The sequence below is a fragment of the Nannospalax galili genome, unplaced genomic scaffold, assembly GCF_000622305.1.
Source record: "Nannospalax galili isolate Female #2095 unplaced genomic scaffold, S.galili_v1.0 scaffold1025, whole genome shotgun sequence".
Lineage (NCBI taxonomy): Eukaryota > Metazoa > Chordata > Mammalia > Rodentia > Spalacidae > Nannospalax > Nannospalax galili.
The window spans coordinates 485,053-504,510 of record NW_008353598.1 but is presented as its reverse complement, the minus strand read 5'-3'; the positions used below and the strand labels follow the sequence as shown (position 1 = coordinate 504,510).

Below are 19,458 nucleotides of genomic sequence, written 5' to 3'. Positions count from 1 at the left end.
TCTGGGAAGATACAGAATTCCCTCTCTGTGTGTATGCACACAGAGCTTTCTTCTGTCCCTCAGAGTTGAGAAGTAAACAAACCAGTGATACCACTGAAGCTGAGGGAGTGTCACAGTAGCAATCAGCTGTAAAACCAAAATGGGAAGTGCTGGCTTTTCCAGTCAAGGTGACTAGGAAACCCTTATTTGTGGAATAAGTGAAATCCAGAACCAATATCCCTTTGACAGATAATCTTATACATAAAGTTGGACAAGAAATTTGTCAACTTTTGAGTAAATATGAAAACTTTTCTGTATACTGTCTTAACTATTCTATTTCCTGTATGCTTTGACATGTGTGTTCCCCTGCAAACCCCCACCCCTTAGTATTGGGGACTGAATTCTGAACCTTGTACATGCTAAGCAAGCACTCTTACCACTGAGATATATCTCTAGCCCTCTTTTCATTTGCAGACAGTGTCTCGTCAAGTTCCCCAAGTTGGCTTTGAACTTACTCTGTAACCCAGGCAGAGCTTGAATTTGTGATCTTCCTGTCTCAGCCTCCGCAGTAGCATCACTAGGTCTGGCTTTGTTTGAACATTTTCTTAAATGTTTTATTTATTATTTTTATTTTATGTGTATGCGTGTATTGCCTGTGTGTAGATAAGTGCACCCATGTCATGCAATGCCGGTGGAGAACAGAAGAGGCTGTCGGATTTCCTGGAACTGGTACGGACAGTTGTTAGCTGCCATGTGGGTGCTGGGATTCAAACCTCGGTCTTCTGCAAGACCGTGTTGTTAACCGCTGAGCCATCTCTCCAGCCCCTTGTTTGAACATCTTAAAAGAAAGCTTGCTGGTTAGGAAGAACACATCCTTCACAGGGCTCCAGCTCTTTCTTAGAGACAGCAAAGGGTTGAGCCACCATTTTTCATGAGCAAATCAATCCCCAGTCTATATTCCCAACTACCTCCTTATCTAACTCTCACATCAGTATTTTTCCAGGCTTGAATCCTTAGAGGGCAAAGCATGCCGGGGACTCGAACCCGCGACCCCCGGTGAGGTGAGGATTGGGGATGAGTAAAAACACCGTTCGCCAGCCCTCGCCGCCCCCATTACCCGGGGACACTCAGATGCAACGGGAGCCTAGTAAAGCAGGGACTCATTTATTGCAAGTGTTCCAAAACTTATAAAGGCACCTGGAACTCCCCCCTCCCCCCTGAGGGTGTATCTCAAGGATGGTCACACGCTGATCGTGCACTCCTCAGCAGTGCGGAAGTATTCTTCAGACTTTCAAAACAAGCCAGGCCATGTCCCCAGTAACTTCGGACCTATGCAAGGTGGGGCCTTTAGGTCCCCACAAAAGCACTCGCACACTTAAGAGTCTAAACTCCTCTGGAGTTATTCAAACTAGCCAATGCCTAAACTTTAACTCTGCCCTACTATGCTATTTCCTCGGAACCCTCAGAAAAAACCTTTACACAGGGTTTCCACAGACCAAAATCTAGTGCTTGCTTTCCCCAGGACTCTACGTGCCATGTACTACTGACACCTAATACATTTCTTCCTTCCAAGCTGCATTCTCATCAATTCTTACATTCACACAGATTTTACTATACCAAATTTAACATTTACATTCTCTTAGCTATTTTGAAGTCTGTGAAGATATAGAATCAATCTCAAAATTTCTCTTGTTTATGTGTATATTAAAGGCATTTATACAAAAATCAATGTAACTAAGAAATAATAAAGCATATGCTCACTGTAAGAAAAATATTCTCAAGTGATATCTTTTTAAATAGTCAGCATGTCATTATTTTTCATGTCTTGATTTTTTTTCATTAAAAATTGCCAAATAAGCCACAATTCTGAATGAATTCTAAAGTGTAGTGAGTAAGTATATCAATTTAAATAAAAATGCAATTCAGGGCTGCATGTAGGATATACATTTATTAACAGTGAAAAAGCATTTACCCAAAGTGAATGTTACAAAATACAGAGTACCTCCACAGTCTGAGTAGTTCATTATTTTAGCATTACCTCTACCTACATGGAGTCCTACCTTATGTATTGGGATTTTTTCTCTCTCTCTATCACTAACCAAAGTTTCAACTTACAAATTAAGACAAACAGGAATATATAATTTAATAACTTTTGAGCAATAGTTACCAGGGAAAACATATTAAGCACATTATCTGTTCTCAATCCCTGGATATTTTAAAAGTAAATTATCTATAAAAATATGAAAATAAACTAAATAGTAGCTATAACATAAGCCAAATAAACTAGTCTGATAAGGTTCATAGGTACCATGGTAAGAGCTAATATATTAAATATAATTCTTCCACTGTAGCTAAGCATGCAGAATGAGAGCGAGAGCTGCAATATGTAAGGCTTGGCTTGAAAATCACAATGAAATTTTTTGCTTAGTCTAGAAAATACAGAACTTGCTTAGACATGTAATGTAAGTTATTGTTCTAATGTTCCTGAAGTCAGTCTAACTGGGTAAGAATCCTTGATTCTAGGTTCGTATTTTCCAAATAAGTTTTAATGAAGTTAGAAAGCTAGTCTTAATTTAAATTGGAAGTAATAATACAATAAAAGTCCTCAGAGGGAAATCATCATTTGATGTTCCCAGACATTACATAATGTCCAGTTCCATTGGACAGGCCATTATAGCTATGCTAAGGTATCAAGCACATGAGAATTTTAAAGGAATACCAAATAAGCTGTTTGCTTATGGGGTATTTTGGACAATTATTTAAAAATTTAAAAGAATCATTGGACTAATTCTTCACATCATTACTTTAATCTGTAAGACTGACTTTGTCATTGTTTAGTGACTCTGTTATACCAAACTCAGCCTATGCTGAGTATATGTAGAATAAAACGGGAAAGCACTTTTTAAAAGTTGGTTTATAGTGATGAAGTCACAGACTTTCTTTACTCAGTACTTTAATAATTCACCTGTGAACTTGCTTCTCTCTCACTACACACAAAATCAACCACTAGACTTTGGTTTTAAATGATCATCTCAAAAGGAAGGTCTGTCCAAAGACATACAAAAACCTTAGTGCTCTGTTACATAAATTTGGTTCTATTTAGTTCTACTTGAAAGAATTTGGTTTTTCATTTTAATCAGAATGTTACTTGTCTATACAGAAATACTCCTTAACCATATGAAGCTTGTTTTTTAATTTTTAGACTGAGGCAATATAGACAGGATTTTCAACTCTGGAAAATATTAATCTAATAGATAATTTTTGTTAAGTTCTAGGAATTAATGACATATATTCTAAACTTTTTATATAATTTGGGTTATGAACTATATTCTATGACCACAGATATCCTGGTTACCTTTATAATCTGCTCTGTTCTTCTATAGGACCAGCAGGTAACTAAAAGAACATTAGCTCCAATAGTAGCAATACTGGCATTATTTAGAAGACTGGCCTAAGGCTGGACTTTATAATAAATAACATATTCCTCTAATTTTTAATCACTGTTGTTTCTGAATAGCCTAAAGTTACATAAAACAGCAATTTGCTGTATAGAATTCAACAAAATTTCCAAAAAAGATACTTTACAGATAAGTTCAAACTTTATTAAAACTACATTTTAAATTTAATGTTGCCAAATCACAATAAGGGAAGGGGTGCAGAATCAAGGCCATAAACAAAAAGAAAAGAAAAAGAAAAATCCCATAGTGTGTCAAAGGTTTGAATCTGTCCAGGATTCGGATTTTGATGTTTTAAACTGCCATGGGCAGAACTTAGCACACTCATCAAAAATGCAGTGTCAAACTAATTTACATTTTATACAGATCAAACAGATGTTTATTTAGTGTCATTTGTATATATGTACTGACTATGTAAAGAGAGATGAGTCTCTGAAGACATTTCATATACTCTGGGCTCCCACTGTTTCTGAAAGACAGAATAATAATTATTGTTTTATAAATTACCTAGTGAATCAAAACATCACTTACTAAAAGTGTATTTTTGATTCTCTTCCATTAAAACTTTTACTTTTACTACAATAGTAAACCTAACCCTAATTTAGCTCAACAATAAAAAGAACAGAATGGATGAGGATTTCTTTTCCAGATAGGAAACAGGAGATACTTCTTGTAACTCAAAGTGCATGGGGGCATACTGGAAGGAAAGAAGGGAGCCAAAGCTTAGACCATTAGGAGAGGATGCAGCTGAGATGGATACCATGTACTCAAACAGGCAGAACTGGGCACAAAAGTAAAGGTTTGATACCTGAATGGTCTGATCTTCACCTCATTTCCAGGAAAATATAAAAAGTAAAAAAATTCATACATGATTTTAACTATTGATAGAGAATAACAAAAAGAAAATGCTTTGATCTTAATGCAAGATGCATTTCAGAGGTTATACTATTCCATCCATCCAGAAGAAACTGGAGACTACCAATGCAGGCTATCCAATGGATGACATTCATATAGAAAAATAGGGAAAGAAATCTAGGATTTAAACATTATAATTATAAAAACAAAATGTGCTTATTTTAATAAATAATGCAAGAATAGGGGTAAAATTCAACAAGAGAGGGTAAATCGATATTTAAAATACAAACAAAAAACCAAAAATAATATGAACAATTATAGGAAATAGGCCTCAATACAAATTTGTTACAGAGGAGATAAGAGATACTATGTAAAATTTGAACATTAAGACACCATAAAACTTTAGTGTTAGAACTGAAAAACATAAATCAAAAGTAATCATTAAAAATTTTTATATGTAGGGGCTGGACAGATAGATGGCTCAGTGGTTAAGAACACTTATTCTTCCAGAGGACCTGAGTTCGAGTCCCAGCACCCAAACTGGCAGATAACAACCATCTGTAACTCCAGTTCCAAGGGATCTGACACCTTCTTCTGGCCACTGCAGGTACTACATGACATGGGTCCACTTACATGCAGGCAAAACATTCATACACGTAAGTAAAATATTTAAAATTTTTTGATATTTGTCAGCTCTTTTATAGCATTTTCCCTTAAACTATATACATTCACCTAATACTTTGTTAAAACAAGATTTTAAAAATATAAAATAGCTGATGTAATTAAAAAAAAAAAATCAATCAGCTGGGACTAGAGAAATCACTCAATGGTTAAGATTACTTGCTCTTGCAAAAAACCTGGGTTTGATTCCCAGCACTCACATGGTAGGTGTTTGTCACAACAGTCTATATAACTCTAGTTCCAGTAGATCTGATGCCTCCTTCTGGCCTCTGCAAGCACTGCACACATGTGGTCCAAGGTACACTTACCTATGTGCAGGCAAACACTCACATGCATTGCAAAATACTTAAATACATAAATAAAAATAGTATTTAAAAAATAAAGCAGCTGAACTAAGATTTTCACAGAATACCTCTTCTCCAATGGGAGGCTTACATTTTCCAGGAACTAGCAGTACATTTGAAAAACAAATTGAAACTGTAGGTCATGATTCCTTAATTTTTCAATATCAAATAAAAATTGGTAACTTTTACCAGGTTCTTTCAATATCTGAGAATTTCCAGCTAATTCTTCAGTCTGCATTTCACATATTTCACCAGATAAATGGTTTTTCTGTTCTTCTTCTACCATTTTCTTCCTTAGATCTGCCTTTGGAATGAAAATTTAAAATATAAATAATTTTCACCTCAATATTTGTTATAAAGACAAGGTTAAGTGAAGAGAGGCTAAATACCTCTGAATATATTGTCAGTTTGAGTGGTAAATCGTCAACTTTCACAAAGTCTTCCTCATCAGACTTTTGACTTATGTTACCAGATTCTGCTTCCTACAAGATAAATTATATTTAATGAAAAAGGAAAAACGTAACTTTCTACCTCTGTATTAAAATCTAAATCATGCATGCCAAGAAATAAAGTAGATTCTTAAATAAAAACTGACAAAGGCAGAATGAAGAAGTAAAAGTAGTTACACTGAAGGCTAAAATGACTAAAATACAATGACTTCCTTACTTTTCTCTCTTTTCAGTGGTACTAGGGGTTGTGTCCAGGGTTGTACATATGCTCGGCAATCTCTACCACTGAGCTATAGAATTTCTTATGTTAACAGAATACATCATAATTATATCCAGAAGAATGTAACATTTATAAGCTTTTCAATTTATCAACTCTGTTAAAGCTGAAATAGAAATACTAGGTATGAATTTAGAATTTTATCTTTTTAACCATCTTCTAATGGTTTTTCTTAAACTCAAATCCCTTTCTTGCCCTAGCACTCCCTTACAATTTGTAATTCTATCTTTTATCAACTACCCAAGTAAAAACCTTAGGTCATTCTCTCCTACATTATTCTCAGCATTTGTATTCTTATTCACCTTGTATAACTTCCTTTGAAAACATCTCTTGGCCAGGCGTGGTAGTACATGCCTTTAATCCCAGCACTCAGGAGGCAGAGGCAGGCAGATCTCTGTGAGTTCAAGGCCAGCCTAGTCAACATAGTGAGTTCCAGGACAGCTGGGGCTACAGGGAGACCCTGTCTCAAAAAGACAAAAAAAAAAAAAAAAAAAAAAGTATCTCTTACATAGTCATCAAACTCATCTTTATAGGCCATAATGTTGGCCATTCCACTTCTATACAAAAACTTTCAGTAAGGATTATCTGCCTAAAAATTCAAAATCAAGACCCTCTGTAATCTAATTTAGAGTTAATTTCAATAAAAAAAATTCTATGACAATTCAGCACTCATGAAATGATAGCAAGAATACATCAAGGAGGGCAGGGTACAATGAAATGGCTCGGGATAAGATAACTTGCTGTTAAGCCTGATGACCAGAGTTTGATCACCCAGATCCATGGCAGAGAGAGCTGACTACTACAAGTTGTTCTCTAATCTCCACATACCATAGCATATGAATGCATACATATACTTAACAAGACAAGCAAAAGAGCTTAAAAGAGTTACTTTCTACCGATGTTGGTGAAATATTATAGTCTCCCTCCTTGAGGAAATCAGTAAATAAATAATAATTGTAAATATATCTTTAAGAACAAAATCAACTTTAATTTTTAAAAATTGAAGCACAGACCAGACATGGTGACACAGACCTCTAATCCTAGCACCCATGGGTAGAATCAAGAGGATCCCTGAAGTACTGAGGATGTTGTCTATCAAGTTCCAGAGCAGTCAGGGCTATATAGCAGACTCAAAAAAAACAAACTAAACAATAACAAAAAAGGGGGTGTGGTAGGATGAGAGTGGGAGCATATCCCTTAGACCTGAAATAAGTTCTCCCTGAGATTCAAATACTATGCTCTAAATTTATTCATTTTTGCAAGAGAAAGTATATATAAATATGCCACATATACATCCCCAAAGTAATGTTTGTTATAAAACTGAAATGAAACTGCACAAATGGGGTGTGGTGGCACATGCCTTTAGTCTAAGCACTTGGGAGGCAGAGGCAGATGGAACTCTGTGAGTTCAAGGCCAGCCTGGTCTACATAGTGAGTTCCAGGCCAGCTGGGGGTACAGGGAGAACCTGTCTCAAAAAAAAGACAAAAAAAAAAAAATATTCAGACACAAATTAACTAGCATGAACACAGAAATTATTATTAGCCAGGTGTGGTGGCCTGAAGTCCCAACACTTGGGAGGCAGAGGCAGGCGGATCTCTGTCAGTTTAAGACCAGCTTGGTCTCCATAGTGAGTTCTAGGCCAGCTGGGGCTACAGGAAGACCCGGTCTCAAAATCACCAAAAAAAAGAAAAAAAAAAAGAATTACAGGAATGACTTTTCTGGGAATGCCTTGTTTATAAAGAGGAATTTTATCTCATGTTTTACAGTCATTTATCACTATGTATTCAATCTGCCTTCCCACTGTATAATCAACTTTTTTAAACTAGCCTTTAGGAAAACAGTGTAAAACAGTCTTATTAGGCCTCAACTCCCCATGTAATCAACTTTTACAAGGTGAGCTGAACACATAGCTTTAATCTCAAATTATGCTTCCTATTTCTCCTTCATGACCTTTCCTTGCCCCTGAGCCAGAAGTGTGTGTGTGTGTGTGTGTGTGTGTGTGTGTGTGTGTGTGTAAAAATACCATTGCTAAAAGCAATGGCCCTGGAAGGATACAAAGAACTGCTCACAATAAATGTAAAACAACATGTGAACTTAGGTTGCTAACATCTGTTTGTGGTTTTATATGCTGTTCTGGGTCGGAAGGGGTCAGAAAAAGTAAACATCTTCATCTGGTTAAAGACTTTTAAAGACAAAGTTTCTCATTCCTTTCCCATATCATGCTGGAAGTGCTATTTAAATAAATACAGAAAAAGTCCTTTGTTTGAGAAACATTTCCCAGAAAAACTAGAAAGGAATGGTTCTGAGAAGATACAGGGCTCACTCTGGATTTGAAGGACTCCAGGAGTGAGTCCTTCTTTAATCAGGCACTGTGACATTGTGGCATCCACCACAGGAAATCAAAGTTTACAGTAAAATTAAGCTTACCTACTTCTTATTATACATGTAAGTTCTTAGTATATTTTTATGACATTCACTGTATAGTGACACTGACTCTGTCAAAACAATTTTAAGTATATCCCAAATTTAAACCTTTAGGTACATCCAAGAATTATGGAATGTTCTGAATAGTTGAGAAATAAAAAATAGTGTAACAGATCACTTGATGATTCATGTATCACTATTATTTCACATCTGATTTTAAATTAATTTTTATTTTTTATGTGTATGATTATTTTGCCTGCATCTAAAGAAGAGCACAATGTGCATGCAAACCCACAGAGGTCAGAAGAGGGCACTGGAACTGGAGTTATAGATGGCTGTGAGCCACCACGTGGATGCTTGGAGCTGAACAAGGGTCCTCTGCAAGTGCAGCTAGTACTCTTAAGCACTGAGCCATCTCTCCAGCCCCTGAAAATAAACCCTCTTTAAAGTTGCTACCTATAACTAACCTTTTTTGGTTTTCAAAACAATAAAAACTTTCAATATTTAAGATGGTCATTTAATATACTATCACTTACTGATTGAAGCAAATGAGAATAAGAATTAAAAAAAAATGTTTTAGCAGATTATAAACCTAAATGCAAAGTGAAGTTTGATTTACATGTTTAAAATGTTAATGTGAACATGAAGAAATATGCATAGAAATGTATAGCAAAAATATTTGGAAATGTAAGTATACATACATAGTCATTCACTAACACTGGAGATTCGGTATCAGGACTTCCAGCCAAAGAGCTCTCGGGAGTTTCCTGAGCAGATTTAACTTCTTTGACTCTAGGCACTAAGGTTTCAATTTCAGTTAAAGGTAATGGCAAAGGATCAGGCTGTTTAGCTGAATCAGTAGTAGTAACTGAGTCCTGATGAGTAGCACTACATAAAGGTTGCTCATTTTCCAAGATATTGAGATAAGAGGGTTTCACAGGAGAGCTGTCTTGATCATCTGCCATCAAAAGAAAGTCTTAACATTAGAGTAATGAAACAACTGTTAAGTCTTAATCCATTATACTACAGAAAGACAACATGTATGAATGTAATCAAGACACTTATCACTCAAAAGAAAGATATTTACAAATTTTCTTAGTAATATTTCCCCAAATTCAGATAAAAAGATTTACCTAAGGAAATTTTAATTTAGAATCTTGAAGGTCACCTAATTTTTAATGAATTAAGATTCAACACTAAGTCCTGATATTATTTTAAAACAAAATAAAACAAGGCAAACTCCTCTCTCATTTGTACTTTCGTAAAGATCTTAGATAATCTGTACAGATAAATACTTGTCAATAAAAAAAATTTTTGCTGAGACTGGTTGAGCATGCCTTTAATCCCAGCACTCAGGAAGCAGAGGCAGTTTCAGGCCAACATGATCTACACAGTGAGTTCCAGGCAGCCAGGGCTACACAGTAACACCCTATCTCAAAAAAAGGAGAAGCTAGGTGGACGTGCAATACGGGCACACACCTGCAACTCTAAAACTTGGGAGGTAAAGGCCAGAGGATAAAGTGTTCAAGGTCACCCTAAACTACATATACAGTGCAAGGGTAGCTTTGGGCTATGTGAGATGCTGCTTTTTTTTTTTTTTTAATTGCTGTTCGTACAAAATCCTCTGATATTTCTTTTTTAAAAGATTTACCAGAAGAACAAACATAGACATCAAGTCCAAAGTGCCTTTACACTTGTATCAGCTAAGAATTGATACTTTTTAATAAAAAAGTTTAAGCACAGAGAAAATATTTTACAAAATCTTAAAATTAACCAGTTAGCAGGCTGGAGAGACGGCTCAGTGATTAAGAGCACTGACTGCTCTTGCAGAGGATTCGATTCCCAGCACCCACATGGTGGCTATGAACCGTCCTTAATTCCAGTTGCAGGGGAATCTGAAGCCCTCTTCTGACCTCCATGGCATTGCATGACATGGGTGCACTCACATACATGCAGGCAATACACTCATACACATAAAATAAAAATAATAAATATTTTTAAAAATTAACCAGTTATGTAGATTTCTTACTCTTATTAGTATGTTCTTGGTCTGATGGGACATTTGTGCTTTCTGCAGTTTTTTCAAAATCATGTTGTTGAACCTAAAAGAAAAAGATATTTTAACAGCAAAGCCTTAGAATATATAGTTACAATAAAGGAGATAATCACTATGGTTTTTTTTCCCAAACTCAAGAGCTTCAAACAAGAAATGTAAAATATCTTCACCAAGGAGGCTTTGGTTACAATTAAAAGATGGCTAATTGGGGTTGGAGAGATGGCTAAGCAGTTAAGAACACTGGTTTCTTTTGCAGAGGACCAGGGTTTGATTCCCAGCACCCATGTAGTGGCTAACAACTATCCCTAACTCCAGTTCCAGGGGATTCTACACCTTCTTCTGACCTCCACAGGCAATGCATGACAAGGGTGACCTTACACACATGCAGTATGAGTGTACTGCCTGCATGTGCTGGAACTCATGAGTTGCTGGACTAGAGTCACCTGGTCCCTCCAATATAAAATCAAAATGGAGAACCTGAAGCCTAGACCCACAAGCTTTTCATACCCAATAAGAAAACAACCAAGGCACATCAAGTATACAAACAGAAACAAACTTCAGTTCAACAAAGGAAGGCTTGAGTCTCGCACCAGAATCACAAACAACAAAGAAATCCACATGCCAAAATCACAACGAAAAAATATGAAAAACCCCCAAAAATCAAACACAACAGCCCTATTGAAGAGTTTTACCAGAACCTCCTAGAGATAACACAGAATTTAAAAGAACAATCATAAACATAATCAAAGAATTGAACAAATTTAAAGGACACACAAACTAACAAATCAAAGAACTAAAAGAATATAGGGATAAACTTCTGACTGAATTCACAAAAGAGATAGAAACACTGAAGAAAACTCAGGCTGAAATGAAGAAGTGAAATAATAAGCCAATCAAAATGACAGGAGAAAGCCTCACCAATAGAAATAATGAAATGGAAAACAGAGTATCAAGACTAGATGACAAAGTTGAAGAATTGGATCACTCAAGTAAAGATTAGACATTTTTTTTAAAAAACACAGGAATGGAATATGCAGGAAATGTGGGACATCAGGAAAAGGCCAAATTTACACATCATAGGCATAGAGGAAGAAGAATAGAATCTCAGGATAATGGTATGGACCAGATCTTCAGCAGGATTGTAAAAGAAAATTTCCCAAAATTAAAGACATGTCCATACAAAAACAAGAAGCATGTAGAATACCAAAAAAGACAGGACCAGAAAAGAAACTCCCCACAGCACATCGTAGTGAAAACACTAAATGTATAGAAGAGAGAATACTGAAGGCAGCAAAAGAAAAACAACTGATATATAAAGGAAAACACATGAAAATTACAGCTGACTTTTTAATGCAAACTATGAAAGACAGAAGCACCTGGACCAAAGTATTCCCAGTTCTAAATGACCATAGATGCCAATGCACAATACACTACCCAGGAAAAATGTCTATTATAGTTGAAGGGGAAAGAAAAATATTCCACAACATGAATAGGCTGAAAGAATTCATGTCTACAAAACCAGCCTTTCAGAGAATTCTTGAACCAGTACAAAGAGCTGAAGAAAGGAATGACTATACCCAAGGGGCAACAGAAGGAAAGTAAATGAAGGTGTAACTGTGGAAACACAAAGTTAGAACAAGAATACAAACAGAAATTAAAAAGATGGGAACCAAAACACATCTTTCAATAATAATAAGTATCAATGGACAGTACTCCCAAGTTAAAAGACACAGACTAGTTGAATGGATTAAGAAACAAAATCCATCTTTTTGTTGTCTGCAAGAAACCCGTTTCACCTTAAAGGACAGGCACTACCTTAAGGTGAAAGGGGCACTCCCTTAAGGTGAAAAGATGGAAAAAAATATTTCAACCAAATGGCACTAAGAAACAAGCAGGAGGTGCAATTCTAATATCTGTCAAAATAGACTTCAAACTGAAACTAATCAGAAGAGATAAAGAGGGTCTGTTCATTCTAGTCAAAGAAAAAAATAACCAAGATGATAATACAGTCATGAATATATATGCACCAAACTCTGGTGCACCCAACTTCATAAAAACAGTACTACAGGACTTTAAAAGACACAGATTAATCCTAACTCACTAATAGTAGAGGACTTCAATACTCCACTGTCTCCATTAGACATGTCAAGTGGACAAAGAATAAACAGAAAGGCATCTGAATTAAATGATACCATACATCAAATGGACCTAACAGACATCTACCAAATATTCCACCCAAGCACCAAAGAATATACTTTCTATTCAGCACCCCATGGAACTTTCTCCAAAATCAACCACATACTGGGGCACAAAACAAACCTCAACAAATTAAAAAAAAAAAAAAAAACTGAAATAATTGCATGCATTCTATCAGACCACAATGCAATAAAGCTTAAAATTACATCAGAAGAAGCCCTAGCAACTACACAAACTCATGGAGATTAAACAACACACTCCTAGCAACTACACAAACTCATGGAGATTAAACAACACACTCCTGAATGATGAGTGGATCAAAGGAGAACTTAAGAAAGAAATAAAAGAATTCCTGGAATTAAATGAAAGGGACAATACAATACAACAAAACCACTAGGACAGTTTGAAATAGTCCTAAGAGGGAAGTTTATAGTTCTAGGTGCTTACATTAAAAAAATCAGAGCACACAAATAAATGACTTAACATCACAACTCAAGACTCTGGAAAAGGCAAGAACAAATGAAACCCAAACCCAGCAGACAAGAAGAAATAACAGAAATCAGAGCAGAAATTAATGAAAAAGAAACAAAGGAAACAATATAAAGAATCATTTAATCTAACAGCTGGTTCTTTGAAAAGCTAAACAAGATAGACAGACCCTTAGCCCAGTTAATCAAAAGAAAGAGCAAATCGAAATCAACAAAATCAGAGACGAAAAAGGAAACATCACAACAGACACCAAAAAGATCTAGAACATTATAAGGGAATACTTTAAAAACCTATAAGCTACTAAACTTGAAAACCTAAAAGAATTGCTGGTGTATCTAAAAGCATGGGAACCACCAAAACTAAACCAAGAAGAGAGTCCTTTGTTTTGGGAAGACAATCTGGTCTTCACCTAGCAGCAATCAGTTGCCAACATTTTTTCAGATAAGATTGAAGTCTTCTGTTCATTTTTCCAGTTCTGTGCTGGGTTATTGTCTGCCTGAGTTTTCATGGGACTTGTGTATGTTGACACCATTGCCATAGAATAATATGACCATGTGCCCAGGAGCTTGTAGGACTCTGTTTCCAAAAATTATCAACAAAGTACTTGCAACCTGCATACAGACACACATCAGGAAGATTTGCCACCATCATCAAGTCAGCTTTATTCAAGAGATTCAGGGATGGTTCAATATACATAAGTTAATAAACATCATAAATCATAAAAAGAACTCAAAGACAAGAACCACATGGTCATCTCAAGAGATGCAGAGAAGGCCATTGACAAATTCACCATGCATTTATGTTCAAAGTCCTAGAGGGAATTGGACTGGAGGGAACATACCTCAACATAATTAAAGCTACATACAACAAACCCACAGCCAATATCATTCTGAATGGAGAAAGCCTGGAAGCATTCCCATTAAAATCAGGAATTAGACAAGGTTATCCACTATCTCAACTCATTTTTAATATAGTGCTTGAACCTGTTGCTAAAGCAGTAAGACAAGAGGAGGAAATTAAAGGAGTACTAATTGGAAAAGAAGTCAAATTATCCCTTTCTGCAGATAATATGATATTATACCTAAGAGATACCAAATATTCCACCAGAAAACTCCTAGAAATGATTGACACTTTCAGTAAAGTGGCAGATTATAAAATTAATCTACAAAAATCAGTAGCTTTTCTATATACCAATAACAATTTTAAAAAAATCTCGGAATAAATGTGACCAAAGACATTAAAGACCTCTACAATGAAAATTTTAAATCTTTAAAGAAAGAGATTAAAGAAGACACCAGGAAATGGAAGGACCTCTCATGCTCAGGGATTGAAAGAATATTGTGAAAAATGACCATCCTACCAAAAGCCATTTCTAGATTCAATGCAATGCCAATCAAAATCCCCATGACATTCTTCACAGAATTAGAAAAAAAATCCTAAAATTCATATGGAAACACAAAATTCCCCCAGATAGCCAAAGCAACTCTGAGCACAAAGAGCAATGCTAGGGGGATTACTATACCAGATTTCAATCTGTATTATAGAGCTATAGTCAGAAAAGCAGCACGGCACTGGCACAAAAGTAGCCCTGTAGATCAACAGAACACAGTCGAACACCCAAACAAGAGTACATGCAATTTCAGCTACCTGATATTTAACAAAGGGGCCAGAATGCTCACTGGAGAAATGACAGCATCTTCAGCAAATGTTGCTGGCAAAACTGGATCTCCTCCTGTAGAAGAATGAAGCTAGACCCTTATCTTTCACTTTATACAAAAGTCAACTCCAAATGGATCAAAGACCTCAGTGTGAAACCTGAAACTCAAAACTGTTGGAAAACATTGGTAATAACATATAACATATTGGTGTAGAAAAGGACTTACTAAAAAGCTTCTGTACATCAAAAGAAACAGCCAAGGAAGTAAAGAGAAAACCCAGAGTAGGAGTAAATCTTCACCAGTGACACCTCTGACAGAGGGTCAACATTCATTATATATAAAGAACTCAAAAAACAAAGAATCAAGAAAGCAAGTGACCTAATTAAAAGATAGGATAAGGATCTAAACAGAGACTTTTCAAAAGAAGAAATAAATATGGCTAAGAAACCATCATTAGTAATTAGGGAAATGCAAACTAAAATCTTACCCCAGTCAGACTAGCTAAGATCAAGAGAACAAATGATACCAAATGCTGAAGAGGATGTGGAGAAAGGGAAATGTTCATTCACTGAAACCCCTATGGAAAGCAGTGTGGAGAACTCTTCAAAAACTAAAAATGAACCTACCATTTGACCCAGTTATACAGCTCCTTGGCATATACCCAAAGGACTCATCCTATTGCAGACATACCTGTACATCCATGTTTGTTGCTGCTCTTTTCACAATAGCTAAGAGATGGAAGCAACCTAAGTGTCTCTCAACCGATGAGTGGATAATGAAAATGTGATAATTTACACAATGGAAACTGAGCAGTAAAGAAGATGAAACCATGAAATTTGCAGGTAAATGGATGGAACAAGAAACTATTGTTCTAAGTGAAGTAACACAAACTAAAAGAAAACAAACAAACAAACAAAAAAACCCTTGTATTTGCATATGTATCCTGATGTAACTGCAGGAACCAGGATAACTGAAAGGAATCAGGGAGGTAAAGAGAAAGAAGGAACCTGGGAGAGACAAACCATAGGAGACAGGTGTTACTAAGGGAGAAATAGATAAAAATTGGGGTTTTTAAATGCAAGGGGAGGGGGTTATACAAGGAACATTGGGGATAAAGTAAGAAAGGAGTTCAAGAGAGGTGGGACCACAGGAGACTGGTATTATCAAGGGAGAAATGGGGAAAAGAGGAACACTTTAAATGGGGAAGTCATGGTGCAAGGGTTAGACAGGGAAAGGAGAGGAGAGATAAATAATGCCTAGCTAATGTGAAAAAAGAGAGGAAATGGTATTAGTCCAACAACTTAATGGCAAATCACATACAATATCTCTAAATGAATCCATGAATACAGGTAAAGGCTACATAACAAGAAACAGTGCCAGACAGGAGAAACCTTCCTTTGAGTTGTTGGCCAGAATGGTCCAAGAGACTCCCAAAATTACACAGGTTATTGCTACAGCCCTTAGCTGTCTCCAGAACTTTAAGGGAACCCTGCTCCTGAAAGCAGAACATACTTCGGACATAGCGTTTGGAGCAATGGAGCTGGAACTGACCTGGAAGCCACTTCCCCTGACAGCTAGTTATCATGGCTTTGGAAAGCCCTATGCAAGGTGCTAAGGGAGAATATCAATCAATGGTCCAACACCAGTTTCAAGAGCAAATAACCCTATCAATGACCTGCACAGCATATGACATTGGTACAGTAGTGACACTTTTATCTTGGGGGCAATCAATAGCTACCTAATTGGACTAAAAGCTCATTAAATGAGAGGAAACTCATACACATGGCTGGAGAGATCATAGATCTTAGGGAAATTCCCCAAACTGTCACATCCCTAGACTAATATCATTTCTTACTATGTGCTACTATGTACTTACTATGTACTCTTTTTATTTACAGTCAAATATCCCAGTCACCACTCATCTGTCTGCACCAGACAGAGACTATGACAGAGTATCACAACTGGTCACACACAGACATTGTCTGTGAACTGCCCAAGTCTAAATGGCATATCTGCAACCTTTATACCTAAGGCTCATAGAACATAGAACAAGGAGTGAGAAGAAAGTAATGAATATCTTAATTCTCATTAATGAAGCTCCCTCATGCAACAGAGGGCTAGGAACAGAAAGGCCACAAATGGCCAAAGTATAGGAGACTAAAAGTCTGCAGAATGCTGGTCCTTGGACAGAACTTCTATATTAAACGTCACCCACCCAGGACTTGGGGACCATGTGGAAGATTGTAAGAGCCAGGGAGGAGGTGCATGACTACAGTAAATAGAGTCCTACAAACTCCTGGGACCCAGCTCGTATGAGCCACAAAAATGGTGTCAGCATGCACAGTACCCATGCAAACTCAGACAAAAACCCAGCATAGAATTGGGAAAATGGACAGCTGACCCCAGTCTTAGCTGAAGAAATATTGGCAACTGATTACTGCTGAGCGAGGAAGAGCTGATCTTCTAACTCGAGACACTCTAGACTGATTAGACCTCAAGAGATAGGAACTTGCACTGAGGGACATCTGGGGACACTAATTTGACACAATAGCCTAAACACAAATAACAGAATGTATGAATTCCAGTGTGTATGGAGGGGGGTATGGGAGGGTGCCAGTAGGGAAGGGGGTATAAAGAAATTAAGATTGATTGAGATGCTCTGTATGAAATAATTTCCTTTTCTTCATAGACAAAGATAAAACTTCATCTAGAATAAAAAAGAGTCTACCTTATTTTTTTTTAACTTTTTTGACAACTATAAAGCGAAGAGGAAGATGAACAAAGCCAAGTATTTGTTTGTAGCAGGGGAGAAGAAACAAAAACTGACATTCACCCCAGAAATGGAAGCAGCAGATTCTAGAAAGTGTCAGAGGACTATACTAGAAGGACAGGGCTTGGTGATCAAAAAGTAGTGATATTGGTGGTAGTTGTTTAAATCTTCTAAGGAAAAACTAAAGACTCCTAGTATCTCATGCCCAACCTTATAGAAAATGGGAGATTACATTTTCAAGAAACTGATCTAGTGTCATACCAAGGATGGCACTCAGGGGAGGTACAATAAAGAATGCATAAACAGGACATGGTTAAAAAAAAACCTTCTATTTGAAGGGCTGGAGGATTAGTTCAGGGGTTAAGAACACTCACTGCTCTTGCAGAGGATAGGTATGTGGCAGCTCATGATCCTTTGTAACTCTAGTTCCAACGGATCCAATGCCCTCTTTCTTGCCTCCTTGGGCACCAGGCACACACGGTACACACACATACAAACACTCAAACACATAAAATAAATCTTTTAAAATATCATATTGAAAACAAGGATTTAGTGTAAGTATACATAGTGGTAGAATACTCAGCCCATTAATTCGGCTCCAGAATACCAGCAGTTCAGTTTATATATGACCCAGGCAGGAGAAGAGAAAACCTTTCCTCAAAGAAAACAAACCACTCCAAAGAAAACAATAGACACTGACAAATGAGTTTCATTCAGAAAGTTAGATGTCTACATAATATCCTATAGAGAAACTCAAGAGCCCAAACCAGTTTTTTTAGGGTGCTTATCTATAAATCTTTAATATAAACACCCAAGTTTCAGCAGATATTTAAAGCTTACTAGTACAGAAGAAAAGAAAAAAATTATTTAAAAATTAATAATCAGAAAAAATTAAAAGGTACTTAGGCATAATAAATAGGACCGTTGAAATAAAACTAACTAATATAAGTGTTATGGTCCAGGAAATATTCCAGAAGGTTTAAAAAAGAAAGATTAAGCAATGGGATAATAAAAGGAACAAAAGGAATGAGATGATCAACCCATTAAAGTTAATAATATCTAGGCTGGGCATGGTGGCATACACCTTTAATCCCAGCACTCAGGAGGCAGAGGCAGGCAAATCTTTGTGAGTTCGAGGCCAGTCTGGTCTACATAGTGAGTTCCAGGACAGATGGGGGGACAAAGGAGACTCTCTCTCAAAAAACACACACACACACACACACACACACACACACACACACACACACACATTATATATAGCACATTAATTTCTAAAGAGAAAAGAGAAAATGATAGAATAAAGAAAATTTAGCAAATTTAGGAAAAGGATACAAATTGAAAGAGCCAATGAACGCATGCATAATAGAAAAACAAGCATAACAAAGCACATTACTATAGAATTCCAAACTTGTAAAAAACTTTTCAGAGTAGAGAGGGAGAAAAGATAAACACAAAGGATGTGAATTAAGGAGGCATGGTGTATCAGTCAAACAGCAATACATTTAAAAGATCTAAAGGAAAATATTTTCAACACTCAGGAATTGTTTTTAGATATGTAATGCCTTAAAAATATTTACCTATCATACATTTTCCTCTCAGAGTGTTACTAGAAGATCCATTACCCCCTAAATGGGGTCATGAAGAAGTGAGAAAGACAAAAGACTACATTTCATACAAAGAGATCTGATAAAGAACATAAATGGATAAATGGACTTCCTAGGTTGGTAACTATTCAGCAGGCCTAAAGTGAAACAAATGTAGAATGTAGCAGGAAGGGCTAATACCTGAAAAAGACAAAAAGGGAATGAAAAAAAAATCATTTAA

At 36.3% G+C, this 19,458-nt stretch overlaps 1 protein-coding gene across 9 annotated transcripts in view; it reads right to left on the bottom strand.

The window, feature by feature from the left end:
- Positions 1-1,908: 1,908 nt before the first annotated feature.
- Positions 1,909-19,458, bottom strand: part of Pcm1 (pericentriolar material 1) — a 130,857-nt gene continuing 113,307 nt past the window's right edge. For 8 of the 9 annotated variants that reach the window (XM_008850845.3, XM_008850846.3, XM_008850850.3 and 5 more), the window contains 5 exons: positions 10,495-10,567; positions 9,167-9,423; positions 5,704-5,796; positions 5,504-5,618; positions 1,909-3,903 (listed from right to left, as the gene is read on the bottom strand). In XM_008850845.3, coding sequence (XP_008849067.1) covers positions 3,878-3,903; positions 5,504-5,618; positions 5,704-5,796; positions 9,167-9,423; positions 10,495-10,567 — 564 coding nt within the window. In that variant the 3' untranslated portion in view covers positions 1,909-3,877. The remainder of the gene's footprint in view (positions 3,904-5,503; positions 5,619-5,703; positions 5,797-9,166; positions 9,424-10,494; positions 10,568-19,458) is intronic. The other variant, XM_008850852.3, reaches the window with a different exon arrangement.